Source organism: Pelmatolapia mariae, linkage group LG1 (assembly GCF_036321145.2).
Source record: "Pelmatolapia mariae isolate MD_Pm_ZW linkage group LG1, Pm_UMD_F_2, whole genome shotgun sequence".
Lineage (NCBI taxonomy): Eukaryota > Metazoa > Chordata > Actinopteri > Cichliformes > Cichlidae > Pelmatolapia > Pelmatolapia mariae.
The window spans coordinates 31,880,560-31,906,851 of NC_086227.1; the positions used below are offsets into that span (position 1 = coordinate 31,880,560).

Below are 26,292 nucleotides of genomic sequence, written 5' to 3' on the forward strand. Positions count from 1 at the left end.
GACATTTTGGCCATGAAAACAGAACATCAGAAGGTCACACACAACTACTTCGGTACAGTTCACTTTCTGCCAAAGCTTGTGGGAACCTCCCCACCCCCCATCAATATTTACTGTGGGGGGACTAGCATCATTAGAGGGGGTCCCTCAGGGTACTCTGTCACACACCCACCTGGGAAGTGACACAGTGGCTTTAAATGAGACAAGACATTTGCGTCTGGGATTAGCATTTCAAAGCCAAACCTGCACATGGGGAAGGTGCGGTGATGCTGTGTTAGCCTACCTCCGCCACCTAAAACAGGAGGTGAGATTAAAAGGAGACAGTGAGAGGGACCAAACACACAGGTGGGAAATTTTTCTTTATTTCCATCTCTGTCTCCATTCAATTTTTACTTCAATTAGCTATCCCGACTGACCCCCAAATGCTGACAGCAATGGCAGATGCTCTACTTCATCTTCGTCAAACCGGGCCCACACCCTGTGACAAATGTCAACCTCCACCTCCTTGCACCACATTGCACAATATCCCTGGAATGTCAGCCAGTGCTAGCTTGCTGTTTAGCACTTTTTAAGGAAAGGCCCATAAGGCACAGCTCAGGTCAGGCTGCCTGCGTGTCTCAGGCTTGTTCACTCCTCAGTCGCCCATGTCAAACACGACCTGCGCAATATGCACCCACCAAGAGCCAAACTGGGCCGCGATCATAAATAACTCCACCAACAATACATCATTTAAGTGGGTGTTCTGCTCTCGTGGGCAACTCCAAACAAATGGCCACATCGATCATTGAGAATGCCAGGTAGGGTAGGCTTGAGCCCCCGAGAGTACCCCTCCTTACTTAAATACTCACACACACACCTGCTCTTTTATAAATAGTGCGCTGTTTTCCTGAATAAACCAATGTTTAGTAATCCTGTGCCACAAGCAAGAAACTAGCAGTTGCTAACTCAACTAGCACAGCAGTTCTCCCAAACCAGACAGTGCTATTGTTTGGCTCTGCTGAATAATTAATATTGTCTACAACCTTTAAACAACCTTACGTCAGACTCATCTGTCATGGTATCCTGCTAAGGGGTCTGGGTGCTAGTGTCAGCTTGGATGTGAACTTTGGGCCAAAGGGTGTAAAGAGGGAGAGGTGAAGTGATATATTAACTGCTGGCCTGCAGCAAGTTAACACAGTATGCTGGTGGCTCTGCAGACAGCCACTCGTGTTCCACTTTTTTGACCTCCCTCTATCCCTCCATATCCCAAGCCAGCATCACTCATTGTTCTGTATAAAAAGGGGTTAAGGAGTGGAGAGGGGCCTGACTCCATCTTTTAGAAAAACATATGGAGAGGCTATTGCTGTACGATCCATCACAGGCCAGGACAAATGAAAACAACCTGGATTTCATATTGCAGCCATTTCCCTGAGCAGAGACAACAAGGTACGTAGAAGGTGGTAAGCTGGCAAGCGTCCATCCTGCCATGTACAGATGTTTAACCTGCTATCAGATTACTTCCAGTATGGTACACACGTCTCATAATGCAGATAAAATAGAATCAACCCGAATCCACCAGGATTAAAAAGTTTAAAAAAAGGTTTAAAGCACACGATTTTCCTCTTTGTCATATTTGCTTTTCATTTCAGATTTTCAGAGTTTTTGTTGGAATGTGTTTTGCCGTTTTTGTTGTCATGTTTTGGACATCATTTGGCTCATTAGGAGACTGACATGGAAAGATATAACACACTGATAACGTAAAGTTACGTAGGGTGATTGTCCCATCAAAGAACACAAGGTCAACCAAAGGGCTTCATTAAATGTATGTTCACCAGACTCTATCCACAGGTGCACAAGTCTATACAATGCAAAAGCAAAATAAATAAATAAACAAACTGTTATTAATCTCGGATAATGGTTTCATTGTATTTCCACAATACTTTCTGTGATACGGTCTTGAAAAATCCTGTCATATTTGCAGATGGTTCTTAATTGTTTTTTTTGACCAGATGGAACAATTCAGATTGTGCTAGGAGGGCCATGAACTCTTTAAAAAAGTAAAGGAATAGTATTTAAAACTTAAGACTGGAATTCTATTGTCTAAACTCTTGGCACATATTCACATTAAGTAGTCTCAGAAGGCCCTAAAAGTGAAGTCAGATTTATAAAACTGATTCAGATGTGGTGCATACAGCTCATCTACGCTAGCTTAACAATGCTATTAAAACTACATGTAAAAAACGCAAATAAAATCAAAGAATGATCCAATGTGCAAAACACACATATCACACACACACGTGTACATACATATGCACATTCATGTGAACACACACCACCATCTCCCCACCTCATTGTGAATCTCCTCACAGTCCTGTAGCGTTGCCGGCAGCAGAGCCACAAGCCTATGGGATCCTGTGTCGGGGTCAGTGTGCAGGTTGGACAGGGCCTCCTGGCAACGTGACTGGATGTAGGTCAGGGTTCCACTGGAACACTGATCGGCACAACACAGACTGTGTTACAAACAGAGCGTAACTGCAGTGCTTGTGAGAAATTTAATACATTTAACCTAGGTGCATGCCTAGAAAATATGCATATACTGGTCAAACTACCCAACTAATAAGCTGTCTACTTGCTAATATTAAAACCACAGAAAGAACAGGTAAACTATTTGTTAAAGTGCAATGTTCTGTTGGGAAAATTCATAAGGACACTGCTTCTACATGAAGTACCTACAGAGAGTTGCAGAACAAGTACACATCCCAATGCTGAGGGCATTTTCTAATGGCAGCAGCCTCCCCCAGCTTGACAATTTGCCCCAGCTGGATTGCTCAAGAACAGCTTGAGAAACATCAGTAAGAACCCAAGGCATTGGTATGACCTAAAAATTGATCACATCCTAATACAAGTGAGTCCATGAGCTTCGCTGGAACATGCACATTCCATGACCCCAACCAATAAAACCCAAAGGATATCCTATGGGCATCCTGGGCCAAGGAAAACCTGTTTCCTAGATGTTGGTTCTCTAATGGGCAATAGGTGCTTTGACAGCACGAGTAGGACCTACACAATGTCAGGCAAGTGGTACTACATGCTAGCCTAACTTCTCTGTGGAATCAGAGATTAACATTATTTTATGTATGTTCCCCACCCCACCTCATCCTGCACAACAGCATCACTATTTGCAGAAGAATTTCTGTTTAAAAACTATAAGGCTCTGGCTGGACTGTAAGTAGTTCTTGTGAATTTCTCTTTAATGTTAATTTCTGCACATGTAGACAGATTTGAAACAGACAGTAACAGATTTGTTATTTTTGCCACAGTTTTAATCACAGTTAATCGCCTTGCTATCACAAACAGATTGCATGTAACGTGAACCCATTTACTCACAAAGTAATGACAGACTGATAGCAGCAGTATTGCCAATTTATCAGTCATGACACACAAAAGTTGCCTGGAAGATGGTAACTTATTGCAAGCGATCGCAGACCTGGTCCCTGTCTTTGAAGCAACCACTTAAATGGCAAAAAAACTGCAAATTCACTGAATACTGTAACTATAATTCCTATCACGCCACATTCGCCGTTTTCACTACTGTGACTGTAACAGAAGGTTGCTGGCTGTTTCAAAGACGGTGTTGCACCGCAGACCATTTGCTTTCAAAGTAAATTTGATCTACTTGAAGTGTTTTAATTGCAGTAAACAGTCTCTGTTTTCTGTTTTGCCTTCTACTTTTCCAAGTTTCCACACCAATCAGGACTGCAGCAAACAACAATGAATTGCACAAAGGTTTTTGGTGCAGCATCGTATCTTTGAGACCAATTTCAACTAGTGACTACTAGCAACCACTCACTAACCAGCCAGGGAATGCACATTTTTCCTTAGCAGTCTGATGATTTTTTTAAAACATTTTGTAGTATGTTTGGATATATTGCAGTGGCTTTACTTACATCGTCATACCCTGCAGAGAGAGACCATTCGTTTTTCTGTTTTATTTCTCAGTAAAAGGTTTGTAAGAGGACAGCAAAGTTCTTCAGCATACAATGTTGAATATTATTTACTTATTAACTTTTTACAGAGTCTTTCAATAAAACAGCATAGCAGCATTCCTTATTAATTCCAAAGGAGGCTGTCGGTAGACCATACAGCATTTTACGAAGCAATTCAGAACAGAGTATAATCTGTTCTCTGACTTCTCACCTCAGCCACTCTGTGTGTGGAGCTGAAGCGTGCAGTGTCTCCAGCTAGGACACAGTGCTGGTGGGTACTGTTCAGGTCATCTGGTAAATACAGTTAAGAGAAAACTATCAAAACACAACGACATTACCAATGAGAGTTATCAAAAGAGCAGCGAAGAGTAAACAAGAGCTCACACCAGAACTGAATGTTCATCCCATACTGATGTTGTGTTTTTTTAATAATTAAAATAAAGAATAGAAAGGAGCATAAAAGGAAAAGATTATGACAGAAAACACAGGAAAGAAGGAGAGTGAAGAAACATGACAACTACATCATCTTATACTCTCAGACAGATTGCGCTTGGTCCAGTACCGACGAATCAAATAGAGTGAGCAGCATCGTAGTATAATTTTAATTACCAAACAAAACCAGATCGAGCTCAATCTGTCAAGATGGAAGAGCCATACCAACAAACATTTGTCCAATATCACACAAGCTTTACAAAGAGGCCTTACTGCTGTTTCTTGTGTATCCCTCCATGTGTTTCTTTGTGTGTATAGATGTTTCTCAGCTCTGCCATTATTTGCCTCATAACAATAATTAATTTAGCCATGACAGAGCTGTCATTCACAGCACATGTGCATATTTACACCCGCCTTGAGCAAGAGTACACCGGCTAATGCCTGTGATTTGAAAGTCAAACAGCCAAATGCTTTGGGAGGAAGATATTATTGTTTGGTGGGAGAAAAAAAAAAGATGGTGACAAACAAAACAACTTGCCGGTGTTTTCTTCACCCTGATGAGATTGTGAAGGATTAGGTCTCTGGGCAGAATTACTCTGCGTCTTTAAAACTGTTTATATCCAATAACAAATTATCTCCATCAATCTGCTCTTTTCTTGGCGCGTCTGATGCGTCAGTGGGATCAGGAGGGAGTAGAGGCAAACTCAATAACTGTAATAAATATTTATCTTTCTTTCAACCCCTGTGCCTGCTGCCACTTGTCCTCCTTTTCCAGGAAGCAGGCTTTTAAATATATTGGGTCAAGTCTTTTCTCCAGTCCCCCTGTGCATTGGGAGCTGGAAATCAGATTATTGAACAGGCCCGGTGTCAAGACTTGCATTGTTCTTTTTTAACCACTGAAATTCCATTTGGGTGGAAATGATGGTGATTCAATTTGCCTCCAGCAGCTCAGACATTAGCAGTTCAAAAGGGCCAGCCGCCGACAAATGGTGCTGAAAATACATTACGGTGTCTGTGGTTATACACCATTGTAGTTTTCTTTTAATACCACAAAACTACTTATCATACGGTGTATGTCACCAAAACACTGGTACAATATATCTTAACACTTGGTTTAACACTGGCCACTCTGCCTGTGTGTACACGAGTGTGCTTGACATGGCGAGGTGAAACATCCAGTTTTTTATTCGTACATGTGTCGGTTGCCACCCAAAAAATCATGAAAAACTTAAGATTCAGTGACAAAATATAGAGTTTGTGTGTGTGTTGCATGTCTTACAAGACTTGTTTGTCTCGCGATTGGTTTAGTTTTAGGATTTTAGTATGTAAAAATAATGTTGTGCCGGAAAACTTCTATGAGTATTTTAGGACACAAAATTATATACTGTATATAAAACAAATCTTTTCTATTGAAGAACGAAATAATTTTAAGTTTGTTTGGGGTTTTTTTCTCCATATGGCTGTGTTTGTGCATTGTGCCAAGCATTTAAATCAGGTAGGCCGACAAAGCCACAGACTGCCGAGGACTCTGTGAGCTGCTATCGTCGTGCAGCAGTTGGCCTCTCAAGGGCGTACTCACCAAGTGGAGCATAAATCCCCACTGATCCGCGACAGTCAAGTCCCATTAGAATGGTCTGCACAACAGCCCATCACTCTATTATCATAGCTGGCCTGAAACTGACTGTTCTATTGTAAATCTTATCCAGCTAAAAGAGGTCGGCTTCAAGCCCTGTCAGACTGAATATTAGGTACAGACATCGTTGCTCTCAGATGAAAACATAGCATCTTCAAAGAGTCAATGTCAGGAATTCATTAAAACCTTCCTATTGCTTACTTTTTAGTGGTCCATTTGAAAAGACTGACGATGTTCTAAAATTACATTGATACAGTAGACAGGTAATCTGATTCAACTTTAAACTGGAAAATCAGACACATGTGGTACATATGTGCGTGCAGCTATAGAAAACACCCTGCTATTATCAAGGTAGTGGCAAACAGTAACTACACTTTACCACTGACACTATGAATAACTAGTTTATAAAACACCTGTTTTAGAAACAGGTGTTTTATAAAGATGTGAAGGGGCAGATAGAGTAAAAACTGGATTTTTATTTTATTTATATAAAAGCAATCCACAACGGTTGTCATCGCCCTTAGAGCAAGTATTTGTGAAAGTGAGAAGAAAAAAACTCCCTTTTAATAGGAAGCAAACTCCGTCAGAACCAGACTCAGGGAGGAATGCCATCTGCCTTGACCAGTTGCTTTTTCTTTTTCTTTTTTCCCCCCACTATAGAATTGTGAAATTGGAGGCCTAAAGGCTTACGAACAATATTGTTATCAAAGCACACTGTTTAAAAGAAAAAACATAAACGTAAGAGCTGCTGTATATTATCTTTACTTCGTTTGTAACTAGTTGTAAATCTGATTGGTGACATATGTGCAGTACATAAGTAAGTTATTTATACCACCTTGTTCTGTGGGTGTAAAGAGATGGTAATCTTTCAATTTAAAAAAAAAAAAAAAGTCTCTCCAGACATTTGGTGAAGCATTAAAAAATATATAGAAAAGAGGGAATGACAGTGTCTAAATACCTATATTTATTTGATGTAAATGTTGAGCACAGTGTTGGAGTTAAGTATGTTCTGATGTATATCAGTTAAAATATTTATTTTCTCTACTCTTAGTTCCAAACTACATGAATTAGTCACTTATTTAAAATACAAAAAGTATGGTAATACATCATGCAGATGAAATAAGGACTACCTTAAAACTGTACCTTTATATACTCAAGAAAGCAAAGTGCCTCTATAAAATAATAAATCCGCCATTTTATAAGGGGCGCTAACTTCTTGTCCAGCTGAACACAAGCTCTGCTGTGATGTGGATAAATGTCCTTGCGCTCAGAAAATATGAGAAAGCTTGGAAAGACCCATGGGACCAAAAAGAGGAGGGTGGAGGTGTCTGCTGCAGCCAAAAGCATTAAGCTATGATTTACACCCCTGTGGCTTGCTGTCTGTTCTCCCCATAGAGACATAGTCAGGAATGGGTCACAGGACTTCAAAAAATAACATTTGGGTTTCTTAACCTCTCTAATGCACACAATTTCATGGAACCTTAAAGCTCACTTTTCAAGCCAAGTAACCTCTCTGCACATACACACGCATGAACACGCATGTCTCAGCTCTGTTTTTCCTGCAGAGAGAATTAGAAGAAAAGGACAGAGCACAAAAGTGAGAGTGAAGTGCATCCTGCTGGCATGGGTCATTGGGGACAAGTAACACTAAAACATGGGGTAATGAAAGTGTTCCTCCCTCCAAAGTCAGACATAGTGGCGAATGCGGTTAAGCTGTGCGAGCAACATGTTTACATGTGCATGTGTGTAGCTCCGAGTGTGTTTATGTACAAACGTCAGTACCTCTCATGTAATAGCAGTCTCCAGACTCCAGCGGCAGCATCAGGCCAGGTGTGTGGATGTCCCAGGCTACCTTGAGCCCAATCCTCCAGCAGGCCTTATCACTGCTGCTTCCCTCACTGCTCTCACCTGTCAGTCAAACAGAGCCCAGCACACTGTAACATTTGCATTTTGCATTTATATTCATATTTGGGGCTTTGGGTTGACAGTTTAACCCAGTGTGACTTAAGTGATTGTAAAACTGCAGCATCCTTAAATTTTAATCTCTTAAATATTTATGGAATTACATGTTTGTTATGAAGCTATTTAAAAAATATATAATACTTCTATCCACTTTTGTCACATCTTTGCCTGTATATCTGGGTAATGCAGTGAAAAACTGCTATAGCATACTACAGCAGTGGCCATCTATCACCAATGATGTAGCCAGAAAATAAAATTAAATGAAATTAAATTAAAGAAAGGCTTAACACATTAAAAAAGAGTGCAATGATTAAATCAATACCACCCAAACAATGGATGTAAGATGTAAGCCTTTGTCTACAGAAAGTAAGAATCACTTAGCAGCCAAGCAAAGATGATACGTGTTGCTGTGGTCATATTGGCTGTTAGCACAGGATCTTTATGCTATCATTATGCTGTGCAAGAGGAAATAGTTGGATAAAAGCCCCTGATGTTGTTTAGTGAGTGTGTGAGAGTGTGTTATTGGACAGTATGTATCCTATGATATTCCTGTTTCTGAACCTATTCGCTGCAAGCGCCTCCCCTGTCCCTCTCTCTCCTTCCATTCTTACATGGCATACTAAGAAAACAAGATTTGGCTTGGCTGGCCAACACCCTTCAGCAAAATCAATACTAAACTCTTTCTGGGCCTCTCTGCCCCACAGCTGCCTTTTCCTTTGCTCAGCACGGATAAATAGTAACTTAATTTCCAGCCATTGTGCTCTGAGAGCCAGCTAATGACAGCTCTCCCCAAGGCCTTAGGAATGGTGGAAGATCATCCACTGTGCCGGAAAACACTCAATTGTAGCAGATTCCTTTGGATCTGTGCAGGTGTAAAAAGACCAAATCTACATTTCTCTAGTCCAAGCAAAAAAAAAAAATGGCAGTTGAAGTGAGAAAAAGACATCTCAAATGAATGCATCATGCAAAATGTTTAATATCTGTACATCTAAGCTGTCTAATGTGCTGCGTTTCTGTCTTCTCTGGAATAAGTACCTTTATAATCCACCGGTTCTGGGAGTTCTCAGAGCCATCCACTTGAAAATACATCTGTAGAGCTATGATCAGCCTTTCTGTTCTTAGTCTGGAGATGTGGGGTCACTTGAAACTAGAAAGACAGCTGCCAAGCACGGAAAGGTGTTGCGCCACAGTGTTTCAAGCTTGTGTTCGCAAGGTCAAAATTGAAATGGCCCAAAAAAATATCATTAAAACCAACCTCTTGAGCATGTGTTTCTGGTTAAGAAACAACAATGAAGAAAGCCCAGCTGTGTGGTGGGAGAAGTTAGCAGTGCACCTGCGTAATACTGTAAAATTACAGTTTTAAGACAGAGACAAAGGCTCTTAAAACTGCAAAGCTCCCACCTTCAACAGTACTTTTTTTTTTTTTTTGCTGGACTACAGCTGTACCTTTAGCTCCATCTGCAACAGGAAAACACAGTTTGCTCTCATTCCACTATTTAGAGAGTGCAAGTAATGATCTAATGACTAACTGCACTACTTATAATTTATGCTAAAAAGCACTCTTCTGGTTTGTTGGGTTTCTAAAAAGTGAGATGAAAAAAGACGAGCTTCATCAGTCATTAATGTGATCCATATGATAAAAAATAAGGATTTTGCATTTTACTGTATTATGTACAAAAAACTATTTTAAAACTGAAAACAAGTAGTTATAAAAATATAAAATATGGAGTAATACTCGATATTGCCTTCCATGGGGGTTTTTTTGTTTGTTTTTTTATTCATACACTAGAAAGCAAAGTTCTTTTCTCAATGAGATTTGCCTTCAACTCCACCAGCAAACGCTATCAGCTCTTGAAAGGGTTGGCATTCCATAATTAGGAGACATCGTATTCATACAGTACAGTCTAGGAAACACTTATCACTTATCAAAGCAGGGCTCATTATTCCATATCAGATAATTGCACATCGATCATTTCTTGAGGAAATGATTTAGATGAGATGCAGCACATGTGATAAGCCTTGTTTGTTTGACTAAGCTATTGAGCACGCGTTTAAGAGCTCGGATCCAAACGTCTGTGATCTCCCGACGCACTGTCGGTGATAAGGCTGTCAGCAGTGAACTGGTGATGACATTTGATAATGCTCTGACACTATCGCATAGATGGATCTGATGGTTGCTTCACCAGAGGCCATGTCTACAGCTGCTACAGTGCTGCTGTAGGGCCATAACACACAAGGTTAGCTGCATCTGATCCACCATAAAGCAGCTGAGATAAAGTAATGAGATGGATATTGAAGTGAAAGAGAAAAAGGAATCTTAATTTTAAGCCAAAAATGTGAAAGATTATCATGATAACTTTGGATAAGAGTTTTGAAGTATTAAGTAAAAGCCTCTGAAGTGTTAATTTTATAAATCTGAACTGCAGTTCAAGCCACTGAGCACAGTTATGACAAATACCATTTTAACTTTGACCCTTACCTTTGTCATCATGACAGCTATAGCTGTAAACAGCCACTGGTGAATGAGTGATCAGGTTCTCATCGTGGTGCCACCCTACTGCCATTTTCCCCATGCCATAGTACGGCTCCTCTTTGAGTTGGCTCATTGCGGCTGGGTCCATGTAATTGAGTAAGGTGACATTGAACTTTACTGGACCGCTGCATACCTGTGGAGGACTAGGCTGAGAACAGCCCTGGCCACTCTCGTGCTCCTCTTTGTCCTGAATGTGGTAATCTGATAGGCTGTGCTTTAGTTCGGCCACAGGTTTCTCCTGGGCCTTTAGTCCCACAGGTTCAGTCTCTGTGCCACCACTGGCCTTCACTCCCCAGTCAGGACATTTTCCTTCAGCATGCTCTGAAGCTGCTGCAAAACTGGTTTCACCTGGCTTTACTTGGGAAGACTCTCCCTCCTCGGTGCTGTGTTTGAACTCAGTCTCCCACTCCCCTTCCTGTTTAGACCCAGAGCAGCCTTCCTCACTGTGTTTTGACTCAATGTCCCACTCTTCGCTGTGCTTGGATTCTGTGTCCCCCTCCTCACTCTGCCTGGACTCTGAGTCCCCTCCTTCACTATTTTTAGAGTCTTCACTGTGTTTAGACTCTGTGTCCCCCTCTTCACCTTGTTTGGCTTCTGCCTCTCCCTTCGCCCATTGTGTTAGCCTGTCTCCTTCTTTCAGCTGAGACACATCAGTGCAGAAAAAGGTGTTAAGTTCCCACAATGCCTTGCAGGCAGCTCTCAGATCTGGGTCACAACAGTTTTGTCCTTTGACATCTATGTCCTCACTGTGCCAGGGGATGGCAAAGAGCCGTGTGTCCAGATAGCGATATGTATGGCCCGGTTCGCCCAGCAGGGCACGTGACACAGCGGTGAACACATCTCGGTCACGAACACGAACCAGATCCTTCAGGAGGCATCCCTTCCTTCTGAGGGTGAGCAGAGCTGCCTGCACCCGGCTATGGAGCTCAGCAGGCAGTGAGCATGATTTCCTTAGCACGAGACCAGAGTAACTGGTGTCCCACTAGGAAACACAATTCAGTGTTGTCATAACATGCTGACCATGACATGCAGAAACATACGACATAAAAATAGAATTATATTTCAAGCATGTTTGTCTGAGAAAAAAAAATAACTTTGAGAGCAGCAGTTAGAAGACATGTTTTTGCAGTCCTGTTAAAGTTAAGGTCTAAATATCATTAACAGTATCTAGAAGTAGGCCTTACCAGCTGCTGAAAACCTCGATCTGAGGGTGCCAGAAAGGGGATCTTCTGGTCTCCCAACTCCTGCAGTAGCCTCCGCCTCTGTAAAAAAACAACACAGTAAAACAGACTGATAAGTAGCTGCAAGTATGGTTGCCTCATTTTGTTTTGCTGTCATTTTTATATTTAATGTCTAAGCAGCCTGAACCTTCAAATATACTCAGCATACAGCTTTTCTGAGACAGTTTGCACGTCGTTTGAGGACAAAAATTTACACAAATAAAATAAGTGATAACCACATAAAACTAAAAACTATAAATCAGCAAATCTAACTAATCCATCATGAAGATATACAGTATAAGGTAATAGAAAAACCAAAATCTAATCATGATCATATCAAACTGAACCACAAGCTATGCAGCCCATTTTAATTAATGCATTTGAACAAATGATCCTTTCAAAACTGGCTGAGGTATGACCGGTCACCGGTTATTTTCATTGACTTCTCACATTTTTATGATTTTGCGAAGGCTGCCGGTGGGTTCCTCACAACCTTATAAAAGATGTCCTGCACCATACAGAGCTCCTCCAATAAAACAGTCAGCTCGGAGGATGGATCAAAGTACCTTTCATTGGGCCACATTCCATTCTGACCTGTAAATCCAATGGCAACTAGTATAAAAAATATATACCCAAATAAATTTCACAACAGTCTCCCCAACCTGCCTCTTCTTCTGCTTCCATATGCGCTTGTTTGAAGGTATGTGTACCTGCATGCGTGCACAGTACATCATCATTCATTCCCCACAGGTGCATCCATGTACACACACACACACACACACACACGCACACACGCACACACACACACACACACACAGAGTCACTATATGGCTTCTCTGCAGCAGGAAGCTGAAATGTACCCATCATGCTATTGTCTTTTTTACATCTTTCAAACCTTTGCATGAATGACTTGTGCATCAACAACCAAGCAGTTGTAATTGTTGAAGAAAAACCAGCCAGGTGTATATTTCTGAGACATTTACAGCACGAGTCTCACATTACTTCTCCACTACTAATGCCAAAGACTTCATAAGGAACACAGGTACTGATGTAAAAAACAAAAACTTGCCCTGACTTTTAGAGCTAAATAAAATGTCCCAGTCATAACAATAAACTGCAGTTATAAAAAGATATATGTCCAGACTCAAAAAGGGTATGGATCATAAGGAGGTCAAGTGGAAGAAGAATGCGTATTAAAGACAGCAGGGAGGAAACAGAACACAATCACAGAGGTGGAAGAAATGGGAGGGCATCTGATCTAACGCAGTTTGGTGAATTTACCTTCAGGGCTGAAACTTTACCTAAGGCTAAACAACACAACACCTGCTGAAAGTTTTCTTAAAGGATGCGCATGAGTGTACAGGCCTTCCAAGTTATTCTGGAACAAACAAAAACAGACTTGCAGACAGTTGGAATGTAAAAAACAAAACAACATGCACTATTCATGGCCAGACTGCATTCAAAGGCTGCTGGAAGAAATTGACAACCTGACACACATTCATTGGTGTCAAATTCTAACTTATGACAGAAACTGAAGATATCAAGGTGAGGCTCTGGGCTATTGTTGTGTGCGGATGCCGCTGTGTACCTGTGTGTGTATTTATTTGACTGCTGCTGTGAGTCTCTACTGTACACATCCATATAGTGGCATCCGTCTGTTTTATATGTGCGCATGTAATTACACTTTGCTTCATTCATAGTGCAAAACCACCATTGTGTACACAAGTGCAAAAGTGGCTCTTATACACACACAGCGCATGGCCTTTTCTGAAAAACATGTAGCTGTGGTAGTGAGCACCATGCCTCAAGCCCAATCACACATAACCAGGTCTGTCACACACGTGTCAAATACATCAAGCTACTCAGAAATTCCAGAGAAAAAACGAAAGACAAGAAGTTACCAGAGCCCTCTGAAGCAGATGGACTCTCACAGTATCAGAGAACCGCTGTGTCTGTCTTCCCTTTTCTGTGTCTGCACCTGATTCAAGAAGGAAAATCACGGGGAAAAAAAGGTCTGCGTTTCCACTCAGACCCAAGAAACGAGATTACCAATTCCATAATAACACGGATGCTTCACGGTAGCCGTGCCAACCGTCTGTACTGAGTGATATATCTGATTTTTTTTTTCCTTTTTTTAATCTCTCTCTTCCTTGATGGGATTATTCCCTCAGCCGGACTGTTTATCACAGCAAAACATATTAGGTAGAATAGAACTCAATTGGTTTGCTTTGATCTTGGCCTATAAGAGATATCAAACTGTGTACCATATATTTATTAATTTAATTTATTTCCCATCTGTGACACTTCAACGGACACTTTCTTCAAAGCGATCTTCACAGAGTAGATTAATGTCCAGCGCTTAGCATCAATAGCTCAAAATAGTGAGATAACTCCACTGCTGCAAGGATAAAAACACCTCCAGCCTCTTTTCTGCCCCTGAAGGTCCACTGGAAAGCACTGTATCTGGTACAAATGCTGACAGAGGGCAGATGAGTTCCACTGGGCTTGTCTAGATTTGGCTGATGCATCATAAACTACAGATATGTAAAAGCACCAGTGTTTAGTAAAATGTTTCAGTAAGTGTCCCCCTGTTTGAGATATGTTCACAGAAATTCTTTTTGGCTTTATCCATTCATCTATTTTCTCAGCTACTTATCAAATTTACAGTCACAGTGAACTGGTGTCTATCTCAGCTACAAAAGGACAAGACGAAGGGTTCACCCAGGTCAGGTTGCCAGTTTATCACTGGGCTAACACAGCGTAACAGTCAACTATTCAGGCTAACGTTCATGTGTAGAGCCAGTATAGATCACCAGATAACCTAGCATACATGTACCACAAAGAATCGGTGCAGGCACAGTAAGAACATATGCAAACTCTTTAATACCAACCAAAGGAGGGCAGTACTGCTATCAATGCACGAATTTCAATATCAAAACAGAAAACCATGGATCTCAAGCAATCCTTCTGCAACCCAAGGATGACGTGATGAGAGATAGCTCTATAATAGAGCACTGTGTTTAGACAGTGTTCTCCCGGTACTTGTCAGACACCCATTTCAGAACTGTTCCCTTTCTGCAAAAGTGATGGTGAATCAACAACTTTGACAAGTCGGCTATAAAACGTCAGACTCAAACAGACAGCCTACCCATGTACATGAAAGGCGTTTCCGCCCAGGTCCATTTGGCACCGGATCGAAGAATGTAGGGAGCTTGTGTGAAGCGACACAGGGCACAGAGAAGGCCAGGGAGTGCCTACTCCACCAAGACATTTGTGTTTGCATGTGTGATGTATATATATATATGCTGTAGAAGTCTTTAGTAAAGCTTTGAATTGGCAAAACTTAAGTACAAATATACAGATAATTGTAACTGTTGAATACAATCAAAAAGGACCTTTTGGCTAATTGTAGCACAGTTTGTTTAACAAAGATCTGTGCAGGTCAGGGACTACACCATCTTTGGATATGTGATAGTGACTAAATCTAACATGCCACCTAGGTGCCATCACAAAAAAATGAGTCACTGACAGGTAAGAATTTTCGAGGTGATGCGCACACACACATAAACACAGAGCTTCTATTTTTGTGCTTCTGGCTATAGTTTATTATTTCAGTTTAAGCATATTGTATGCCTTTTTAAGACAATATCTATTTAAAAAAAAAGCCCATGCTGCAAATACATTAATGAAAAAAGAAGCTCCATCAGCAGTTACAGCAACAAAAATGACCTCTCTTGTTTTCATCTCTTGTTTTCATCATGCATGCTATAAAAACAAAATTCAGGGGGAAAAAAAATCCCCCCCATTCTGACATTTTGTTTACAGCCACTTGTGGTATTCATTTATTTTATGAACACCAGCTCGAAGTTTGGTGACTTAATGTGATGGCTAACTGGGCAGACTGGTAAATGGGTAACTGGAATGTGTGAGAGCTGACCTCAGAGCGAGGGCATTGGTAATGTGTAACCCCTTGTCTCCATACTCCTGCTGAGGACTGGCCTATGAATATGAATTGGACTGTGAGAGTTAAAGGTCAGTAAGAAGGATGCTGCCAGAAACATCTAAAATAAACCGACTTTCAGCTACTTTCTTGTTAATATGTAAATTTTACTGGGTAATGTGTATTATCCTGAGATGCGTTTACAGATTCAGTTTGACATGTGGGTCTAGCTTACGTTTGCAAATCATGTTTTATGCAAGACAGTCTCTTCAAAGTAACTTATTAAGAACATAATCAGTGATACACAACAAAGGATTGAGACATGCTGAAGTCATCAGACTTCTTTTGGGGTTTTTTTTTTCTGGTTTTGTTTTCTCATTTCTGGTTAGAAACAAATTAAGGAGAAGAAAAATAATGGTCCAGAAATAACTGAGAACAAATGCTATGTCATTAACCATTGCATATTTTTTCAAATCAGTGAAGTGAACATTCTGTATATATTGACAGACATGTTTAGCACGTGTTCGGCGGGGGTGCACAGGTGGAGTAAGTGATGACAAATGGCAGACAGATCGGCTCTGGCCCATTAATTGCCGTTGGAAGCTGAAGGCTGCGTTGATCATTTCACCTCGCGACAGGTCAGCAGGGGACGTGATCATTAATATTAGAACATTTCCATCCATCTACCTGAACAAGAGGCCAGTCATTTAAAAGGCTGGCGCTGGGCAGACCTTTCACGCCCTGTTTATAACACTGATCTAAGCACATTACCAGAGCTGTGGGGGACCACTGCCAGTCATTAATTAGATGTACACACTTACACACACACACACACACACACACACACAATATGACCACCTCTACTGGAACCCAGTCACATTTGAAAAATGCCACATGTGTGAGAAAAGGTACAGCAACACACACTAGGTATAAAAATTTAACATCAAAAGTCCTGTTCTAGGCTAACTGTGCAAGCCATGTGTATACTTTCACACTCACATACTTACCTAAAGTTACTCTTCCAAAGATCCCAAGGTACGTGTAATTCTGTCAGGTGGAGAGTATGCATACACGTGTGTCAGAGATCAATCATTCAAAAGTATTTACAAATGCACAAAGCCAGACTTAGAAAGGTTGGCACATAGCCACTCTGTTTAAGTGCTTTTCAATGTGTCTGTGGTGTCAACATCTATTTCACACTTATCTACACCTCAAAGGGGAAAAAAGATGTTTCTGTGACCTTTAGCAAGTGTCAGATCTGGAGAGGAGAGGAGAGGGAAGAAGAGAAAGAGAGGATGGGGATTTAAGAGATCTGTCGATGCATGCCTTACATAACCTTTTTTTATTTGTCCGGGAAAGATTGACTGAGCATGCTCTTTATCAGAAACATACTAGCTGCTTCACACTCGCATACCCACAGATTTTTACACAGAGGAGCTGCTCAGTACATCTAAAGTTTTCTGGTAGACAATAAAACAGTTTCTCTGTTCTCCCACTGGGGTAACTGAGGGTTAAAAAAAAGTCTGGTTCAAGGGCATTTTCAGTTTTAAACACTCACCAGGATTCTAACTAGCAGCCTTACAGTCAAGAGACCATGTGCCATGTCTATGAATTGGCTAGCTCCACCGGTACGTGAGGGCCATTTGCCTTTTTGCCTTAATTGTTGGTTTGTGGCTGGGCCTTAATGTTTCCATTAAGATTATGTCGATCGAGAAAGCTTTTTAGTTTTCACCTTCAAATTACAACATGCTTTCATGAGGTCAGCTGTTTTCCATGTGGAATGGCCGGTTTTAATGCAGACACAGTCCCTTGGTATTCAGGCTGGGTCCAGTTCAGTCAAGGGAAAGTCAGGGGAAAGAGTGAGAAAATGAGGAAGGGAGAGGGATGGAGGAAGGAAGAGAAGAGAGGCAGGAGAGCATTGATTGAAAGACTGTGATTAGCAGTTTTCAGCAGGGCACCAGGGCCACTGAGTTGTTCTAACAGGGTTGTCGCGTCTAGAGGTGCAGTCAAGGAGAAGTCACTGCTTTAGAAAGCTCCCTCGATTTTCCCATTTCCCCCTCCCTCCCTCTTACACTCTTACCATCCAGCTACACTTTTCCTTCCCTTCCAAAAAGTCAATATGGCTGTGCAAAGTGCAGCATGCCCCACAGGGAGGGCCAGCTAGCTGGAGGGGCTGGTAGGGGCTTACAGTGAGGACAAGAGGTGTCCTCCAGGCCTGTCCCATAGGCAGTGTCAAGGACAGACCTGAAGACCAAAGGACCAAGGCCACCAGACTGCCCTTCCCCTTTGCAGCTTGCTTTCTTTCTTTCTCTACATTTCTCTCAAGCTTGGCTGGCTCGGCGAGGCAGAAGAAATCAATAATCAGGTGGAGCGTTTAAAATCCCCAGCTCCAAAGACCAGTGCTACGGTCCTCAGAGCCCAGCAGACCAACACATCGCTCAGGGCGGAGCAGCTGATGGACAGATGAGTGGGTGTACGGTGGACGCACCTGGTCATTGAAAGGTTTGTGATTTGTGACAGTAAACAATTCAATAGCACTTAGCAATACACAGTGTCTAAAGGGTGTAAAGCCAGACTCTTCACACACACTACCACCATCTCAACATGTCAGAGATCAGCAGGATTCAGGCAGGTCAGGCAGCTGTATAGACAAACACAACCTGGTGTTGTAGCTCCCTCTCTGCGGAAGTACCTTTATTAATGTAGATAATGTTAGTTGTAAAATGAAGCCACCAAAAATGTATTTTTACAAAAACAGACATGTACCATCACTGTCAACAGCAGTGCTTCTCATTTCCATACAGTAGGCTTGACGAAGAAGCCTGTACATGATCTGGATGAAGTGTGCGTGGAGGATTTCAGTCCTGCCGCGTGTCTTCATGTGTGACTGACTGATCACAGTCGAAGTGGCTTGTGTCTCTAATCCAGTACCACTGTTAGACAGTGCAAAGACCCGGCTCTGTGTACCGCAGCACGGGCTGATCAAACCCATCCTGTGACAAGCAACCTCTTCAAATGACGATGATTTCCCAGCTCTGTGTCCTTTTGGTTCCATATTAGATCATCTCCTGACACTACGGAGTCTAGTACTTCATCTGGGATAAAGATGATGTGCAATAAGACCCAAGAGGCAGGAAGTAAAGGGTAAACGAGGGGCTAAGACTGGGGTGCTGTGCCTGATCGGTTGACAGCTGTGACAATTATGATGTGGTATATTATAACCTTATGCTAACCATAAGCTTTAATACAGTATGTTGGTTGACAAAAACAACTCAAGATTATTATTCCAACTTAGCTGTATGCCATGTTCACACACAACACATCAATAACTGAAAAACATCTTTCCACTATCATATCTATGCAGCAAAACTAGGATAACCTTAACAATTATTCGGTGACCTATATGTTAATACAGATTTTTTTATTACGGTATTATTAACAAGCTAGGCACATGACCCAAGTTTAAATCCTGACAACCATCTAAGCCACTAGAAAAACATATGCCTCTAAACAGATGTGACCAGAACATCTAGGACAGGTCTAATTCTTTCTAATGTACTTTCTGACCCAGATAAACTGGCATTATCAGATTAATATTGAATTATGGGCTGAATATCATTTGTGGCTGTTTACACAACAGTCTGTCGGTCTTCCTGGAATGCTGGGACAGATAAGTTTGCTATAATGGCATTAGCCAAATCCTGAAATGTAGCAGACAGCACTTGTCTTGCTTGAGAAACCACCTTATTTCTTTATTTATTTTTCTTTCACTCATTCTGAACAAAGGAAAATATTCTACCAGGAATTGAATAGCTTAATCCTCTTTTCACTCTTCCCAGTAGCCTGAATAGTGACAGATTAACATCCTGGAGGTTTACAAACCCAGCCATTTGAAAATGTAATTGCTGATGCCACACTGCATGCATGTGTTTAAAGTTAAGGGTTAACATTAAAGCTTAAAAGACACACACACCAAGTCGAAAGGGATGTTGGCACACTGGGCCAGACCCAAGTCACTGAAGCCTTTTCATGTGTGTATCAAGGAGTCACAAGCTGTTCCAAACCCTCACTAGGTGTCATAGTTACTGTTCACTTCTGCTAATTATTACAGGCAATCAGAGGGGTTAACGGGGCGGAGCCTGAACAGACCATGTTCCGGGGCATTTAACAGCTGGCTGGAACGGAGGTGAATGCATTACACACTGCCCTCATCCAATAAAAATAAAACACCCTGACATCTGAGGTGTACTTAGCCCAGAGGGGAGGGAGGAAGTGAGGGAGGAAGAGGGTGTTAGAGGGAAGAGGAGAGTGCATCTGATAATATGATGTCCAACTGCCACCTAGTGACAACTTTCCAGGTTCTGTGATCTTTCAGGCTGCTGATCATCAAGAGTTGGGGGGGACACACCAATTAATCACAGGTCAAAGGGCTTCAGCATCAATAGCAAATAATTTGTTCTTTAATTAAGATCTCAGTGAGGCCCAATGCTTTCCAGAGAACAACCCAAATTATTAAAGTTTCATGAAAAAATAAAATAAAATAAATAATTGAATGCAAAAAGTGTATTTTAATCACATGGTTTAATTTGTTGAAAAACCAATCACTGTACCACCCTTCCTCAGATGACCACACTGCCCATACATTTGGGGGAACATGCCTTAACACTACACTAGTAGGCCGTTGGCTCCGGGCTCCAAGGTTCCCTCCCCTCATTAGCCCAGGTATAAATCACACTCTGCCGGTGCCCAGAGGTGAGAGGGATGAGAGTGGAGGTGAGCTTGAAATAATGCTTATGTCATGGCAGGTCAGCCCTCCATTATGGCCGTTTCAAAAACTATTAATCTTGCTTGTAGTCAGTGGCCTAGAAATAATTACTTCATCTAACCCATGTAATACAGCATGACCAGCAGTCGAGCCTGGTCAATTTGAGGCTGGGGAGGCAGAATAGAGTTGTGGGGGGTGAAATAAAGAGAGACAGAGAGAAAGAGAGAGAGGAGGGGGCAAAGCCACAAATTATCAGCCTCCTGTCTCCTGCTATTGGGTGACTGATGTTCTGCTCACTTCAGCTGTGGCCTTTTGCACTCTCAACACTGATTTAGATAGATAAACACGCACGCACTCAGATCATCACTACAGGCACACATATGGTATGTATGCACACTGCTGCATGATTAAATAAGTATTTTTTCATCCAGGAATACACAAATCACATTACTTTAAACAAGCCACCCAAAAACCATTTAAAATGAGATATAAGGAACAGAAGAGATAAAACAGATTCAATTACCAGGCAGCACTCAGTCTTTTTAAAATTAGAAAATCACAGAATGCCAGCAAACACTACATGACACTGCCATATATTTGTTTTGCCACATGATTAAACGTGGTATCTAAATTTACAGAAATATATCTGGAAGTTGTTAATGTTACAATAATGCTGCCAAAATGTGCAAGTATTTTTTTATTATTATTATATGTCAGAGGGATTTCACACCTTTGTATACGTTAAAATTTTATGACTTTACACATTTCACCCCCACATCTCCACTAGCCACAGCTCCAGGTACAATCGCCTATCCTCCAAAACGGAGGACAAACCTGCCTTACCAAACATCAGGGCAGATACAGCCACAATAAAGATAGCTATTGAAGTAAACCACAGTGCAAGTCAACAGAGGAGCTGGTGCAAACTCAGCCTCCTAAACGTCACAGGAAGTATGCAAGGAGTGACATAAATAAATGTAGCCCTCCAGTGGCTGTCACAGCTGGCATTGCAGGTGCAAATTTAATTAGTCAAGGTGAAGTCTCCGTTGTTGTCTGAGAACGGGGGTGGGGGCTGGGGGTGTCCTCGCCATGCACGACTGTAAACACGCGCTATATCCTAATCAGGTGTCACCGCAGCGTTTGATCAGCCCGTGAAAACTTGTCATGAATCCCCAGCAGTGAGTGGGCCGACGTGGAGAACAAAGGAAAAGAGCTGTCATAAAAGAACAGGGTAGTGCCGGTGATGGCACTGGCAGTGGATAAAGAGAGTTTGCCCATTAGCAGTCTCTGTCACCTCTCTCTTTCCCATTTCCCTTAACGTATCCCCTAGTTTTCTTTCTTCCTCCATGCAGCAACCTACAATATACCTTCACTACATCCCACTGCAGCGCATTGGCTGAAAATCTCAACCACAGCTGTACTCATGCTTCAAAAATGCCATAAAAGCCTCCAAAAGATAACCCCAAAGTATTACACTGCTTTCCTTTACCTCCCAAAGATCCACACATGTACAGAGATACAGGATGTGCTCTTCTTGTTTTTATCGAGCACCATTCTAAATAGTTGGGTCCTCCTGAAAAGCCTGGGAACTAGGCGCAGACGTACCGTTCTCCTCCCCCCCAGCGACTTCAGGTTGTATTGAGGCAGTGCAGGAACACATGCACCATTAGATACTGTTTACCTTTCAGTTTGGATGATATTGAATACATTAGCCGATTGAACCTCATAAGAAACACAGGCGAGTGACAAGGCCCAATCGTCTTTGCGACTACCATGGTAACTGAGATTACAGGCTAACAAAGAGCAGACAGGGAGAAAAAATATTTAAAACCCGAATAGTGATACATAAATTAATTAAAGGACAAAAAAACAAGTGGAGAATTAAAGTTGGAACATCTGTCAGCGACTTAGCTTTCCAACGTAATACCAGTGTTAGAACATTTATACCCTTGAAGTTAATGATCCCCTCTTTAATTGACAGTCAAGGAAAACTGGCTGCGGCAGCATCCTGCCGAGACACCGATAAGAGCCCCCCCCCCCACACACACAAAAAAGAAAAAAGAAAAAAAAAACAGTTTAAAGAACCTTGGCACTAATCCCTATTGTCATCCCAGTGCAGCAGAAGGACTTACAAACACAGATAACTCTGCTGAAGCTGTCTATTTCTCAGGAGTTATGGGGACAGCCGAGCTGCCGCATGCCTCAAATCAGTCACTCAGATTAGCCCAATCCCTCTGTGCTGTCAGTCAGCCGAGACACTAGCTTGTCACCACATTTACATGAGTCCATCTCATATGTGACAATGCCCCCTATATATGACAATGGTTGCGCGGAAGGGGTCCACTCACTCGCAGATAGCGGGTGTACAGTATGGCAGGCAGGCTGTTGTTGGATTAAGCTCATGGCGTGCGCGGTGCTCATGTCTTCACTGACACTCAAACAACAAATTTAAAGAGTCTTAACCATTTGCTTTTTTTACCATAGTGGGAAGAATGTGGGAGATGCATGTCAGATGAAACGCACACATGCACCTAAAATGCAAACACAGATACACAAGCACACACACGCACTCACTGGGATGAACTTCAAAAACTTGTAAGTACAAAATAACTGTTAAAAAAAAAACGAAAGTCTTTCTAGTGTATGTCGTCTCCAAAGTTGGCTTTGAGAATGACTTTAATCCACCTACTTCACTTAACATGATAAAGCTCAAAGAACAAAGAGGCAAAAAAAATATAACAGTAACTATGTGCTACGGAAAACATCAGGATCAGTCCCCATCTTCAATGTATGCAGGAATAACAGAGGTTCAAAGTGCAACCCCAAAACAAATCTCTAAAAGACAAACTGGATAAGACAAACTTTGGCATGTCAAATTAATAAGGGATTAGCACCTACAGTGTTTGAGTTTGTACTTTTAAATTAAAGTGTGGTACGTCGAGGCACCTGAGAGCTTACGCTCTGCTGACTACTTTTTATGCTTCTGCGGCTCACTCCACTTCAAACAGTCCTGAAACAAATGACAGTAGATGACCTCTACATAACAGGGCCAGGGCAAGCATGACACAGGGGTTGACAACTGAACCCTCAAACTCCCTAACCCCTACTTCTGCCATGCCACATGCACACACACACATGCACGCACACGCACGCACACAAACAACCCTGAAAACAGCCCTGACATGACCGCTCGGCAGCCCTCCCTAACCCCTTCTTGTGTTTTTTTTTCTCCCTTCATCTCACTGGAGACAACCCTCAATTCAGGACCATTTTAGCCAGCCAAGTGGATGTGACCCGCTGCCCCCCAGTCAGGCTCATCTGAATAAACAGAGTTGAAGAAACAGGCAGAGGAGGGAAGATCTGCCTACATTATGATAGGAAGAGATAGGATGGGATTCAGCCAAGGGGCTCCTTTCTTTATGCACGTTTGATCAAGTGCTTGACAGCACCAGTGGATGGAATTACAGACTGTTGAACAAAAAGTTGCGGTGTGGGTGTAAGTGTGTGGAAATGAGTGTGCGCAGTTTGGTCTGGACAGCTGGATTTCCGAGGCCTGACAGTGTTAGGCTTGTGACAAGCCTGCCGCAGCACACCACCACCACCACATGCAAAGCGCAAGCCGCCTACTAGCCTTCGCAGTCCATCACTCAGGACGGCCGAGGGAGGCGCCGTGAGAAGAGGTCAGACGTGGTGGAGAGAGGGAGGGAGGAAAGAAGAGAAGAGGATGAGCAGCTAGAGGAAGAAGGGAGGGCCGGTCAGGGGTTAAGTGTAGAGAAGACAGCGATGAAAGGCAACTGTCATGCACCAGTGCTCGCCCAGAAGCACCTGTCTCGAGAAGAACATGCAAAGTGTGCCGGTCACGTCCTGACAATACCCCCGCTTTTTCTACACACACACACACTCACGCATACAAGCACTCAGTAAAGGGCTGATGCTCCACCATTGGAAAGGCATCACCTGCCTGACAGCATGCCAGTCAAGCTGTCGTTGGCTCCCTCGCATATGCAAGGAAAAGTTAGACTGATGAAGAAAAAACACACGGGGGTTCAGAGAAAGAATCACTGAGACATGAACAGACCACCTGAAGTGAGCAAACACTTCTCAAAGACTTGATGCCAAGTAAATGCTGGAATGAGCAATACAAAGTGCTCCATGAAAGCAAATGCAGGATAACTCAGACAGCTACTCCAGACTGCAAGTTGCTCTAGTTACTAACATCCTCTGGTGGAAGCGCTAAACCTAATGTACTAAGGATGGAAAAATTATTTTTAAAGCCATTTGTGTGTTTTCACAAAAATTAATTTGTCTTTTTTCTGTTTTAACTTTTAACTGCCACCGTAAAATTATCACCGTCTGATAATTTAACAAGACAGAAAACAGAACGCCTAAGCCTGACATCGTTCCCATCAAACTCTTCCCATAGTAACACTAAATTACTACATATCATTATGTTGGGTACAAGCAGAAAATAACTAAGGGTATTCCATTTAAGATGGTTAGCAGAGGAGACTAACTGCAGCTCCAGCTGACTACATGAATAAAGCTGAAATCTGCCTTTGGCTGTAGGAGGCACTTCCTATGTTGAGCTTCTACAAAGAAACAAGCGAAATGCCAGGTATTTTAACACACTTTCATTGCTCACGTTTATGGAAAAGAACTTATGATGTACAAATTAACAGTTAGTATTTACAGCACCTTGTGAACCTGGTCTCCTGCAGCTTTTGTGAATGAAGGGTTTTGGACTTTCCATTGAAACCAGATGTGGTGCAACCACTCCAGCAGTAGGTACTTGTACTTTATTGGAAAGGTGAGTCACTGTAAAGGAAAATAAATTCACAAATAAACAGCATGAAGACTGCTCTGTCCTATGCAGGTGGCGTTGCACAGGGAAACAGTTTTTAATGGGGTTAGCTAAAATTAGTAACACCCAGTACCAATAGGACATATTCTGGGTAACATTGATTATTACTGATGTTTTTCACTGAAGACTGAATAACTGCAGACGGAAGGAGGCATTATTACGTTCGCAGTTGCTAATCTTTCCAGCCTCCATGGTGCTTATTGATTCTTTGTGTCTTATGTTCTCCGAGCAGTTACACCAAGGGCAGCCACGACACACAGAGATGATTATTAGACAATATTTATTCAAAGATACGCCCAACCCCAAACCACCTACCCACACCTAGTGCACATTCGTACAAGTGCACAAACACACACACACCAGAATGCCAAACAAACAGAAACAAAGAATAACAACTCGCTTGGATCATAGCCTCGGGTGGCTAATGAACCCCCAGGAGGCTCTAGCCTCTGTGTATGAGTTGAGAGGGTCATCCCCATGTTTATTCAGCATCAGCCCGATGAGCCACCAACATCTATTGATTGAACTGATTATTCTATGTCTCTTTTGTGACAGGCCACATGCTTGACAGGTGAACCCTACTTGTGCAGGTCACAGTTGATGTAATCTCATTGAAACTGACGGCTGACCAAGTCGGCCAGTTTGCATGATCCACATCTCAGCCTTGTTTTCGAATATGATGACATCTTTGGCTAATGCCTCAACACTAATATGAGGTGATTGGTAGGGGGTGACAGGCACCAAAGTTGTTGTGAGCTGTTTGGACAATCCTAGTTACTGCATCCATAGGAGAAAAAAAACGTCTACGTTATAAATACTAAAGATAGCATAGCAAGCAAAGCATTGGTATATATACATATGGGTGTAACGCATCAGCTCATCAACTTTCCAAACAATATGTATGACAAATAGCTGTAATACACCATTACATTTTTTTCAGTTCTAACAGTCTAACAGTTTTCTTTTCCTAATGACTGAGTCAAT

General features: G+C 42.0%; 1 protein-coding gene across 2 annotated transcripts in view; it reads right to left on the reverse strand.

The window, feature by feature from the left end:
* Positions 1 to 26,292, reverse strand: part of fto (FTO alpha-ketoglutarate dependent dioxygenase) — a 113,575-nt gene that overhangs the window by 81,478 nt on the left and 5,805 nt on the right. For both annotated transcript variants that reach the window (XM_063478933.1, XM_063478941.1), the window contains exons 2-6: positions 11,707 to 11,784; positions 10,469 to 11,504; positions 7,810 to 7,935; positions 4,174 to 4,253; positions 2,324 to 2,467 (exon numbers count right to left, since the gene is read on the reverse strand). In XM_063478933.1, the coding sequence (XP_063335003.1) occupies positions 2,324 to 2,467; positions 4,174 to 4,253; positions 7,810 to 7,935; positions 10,469 to 11,504; positions 11,707 to 11,784 (1,464 nt within the window). The remainder of the gene's footprint in view (positions 1 to 2,323; positions 2,468 to 4,173; positions 4,254 to 7,809; positions 7,936 to 10,468; positions 11,505 to 11,706; positions 11,785 to 26,292) is intronic.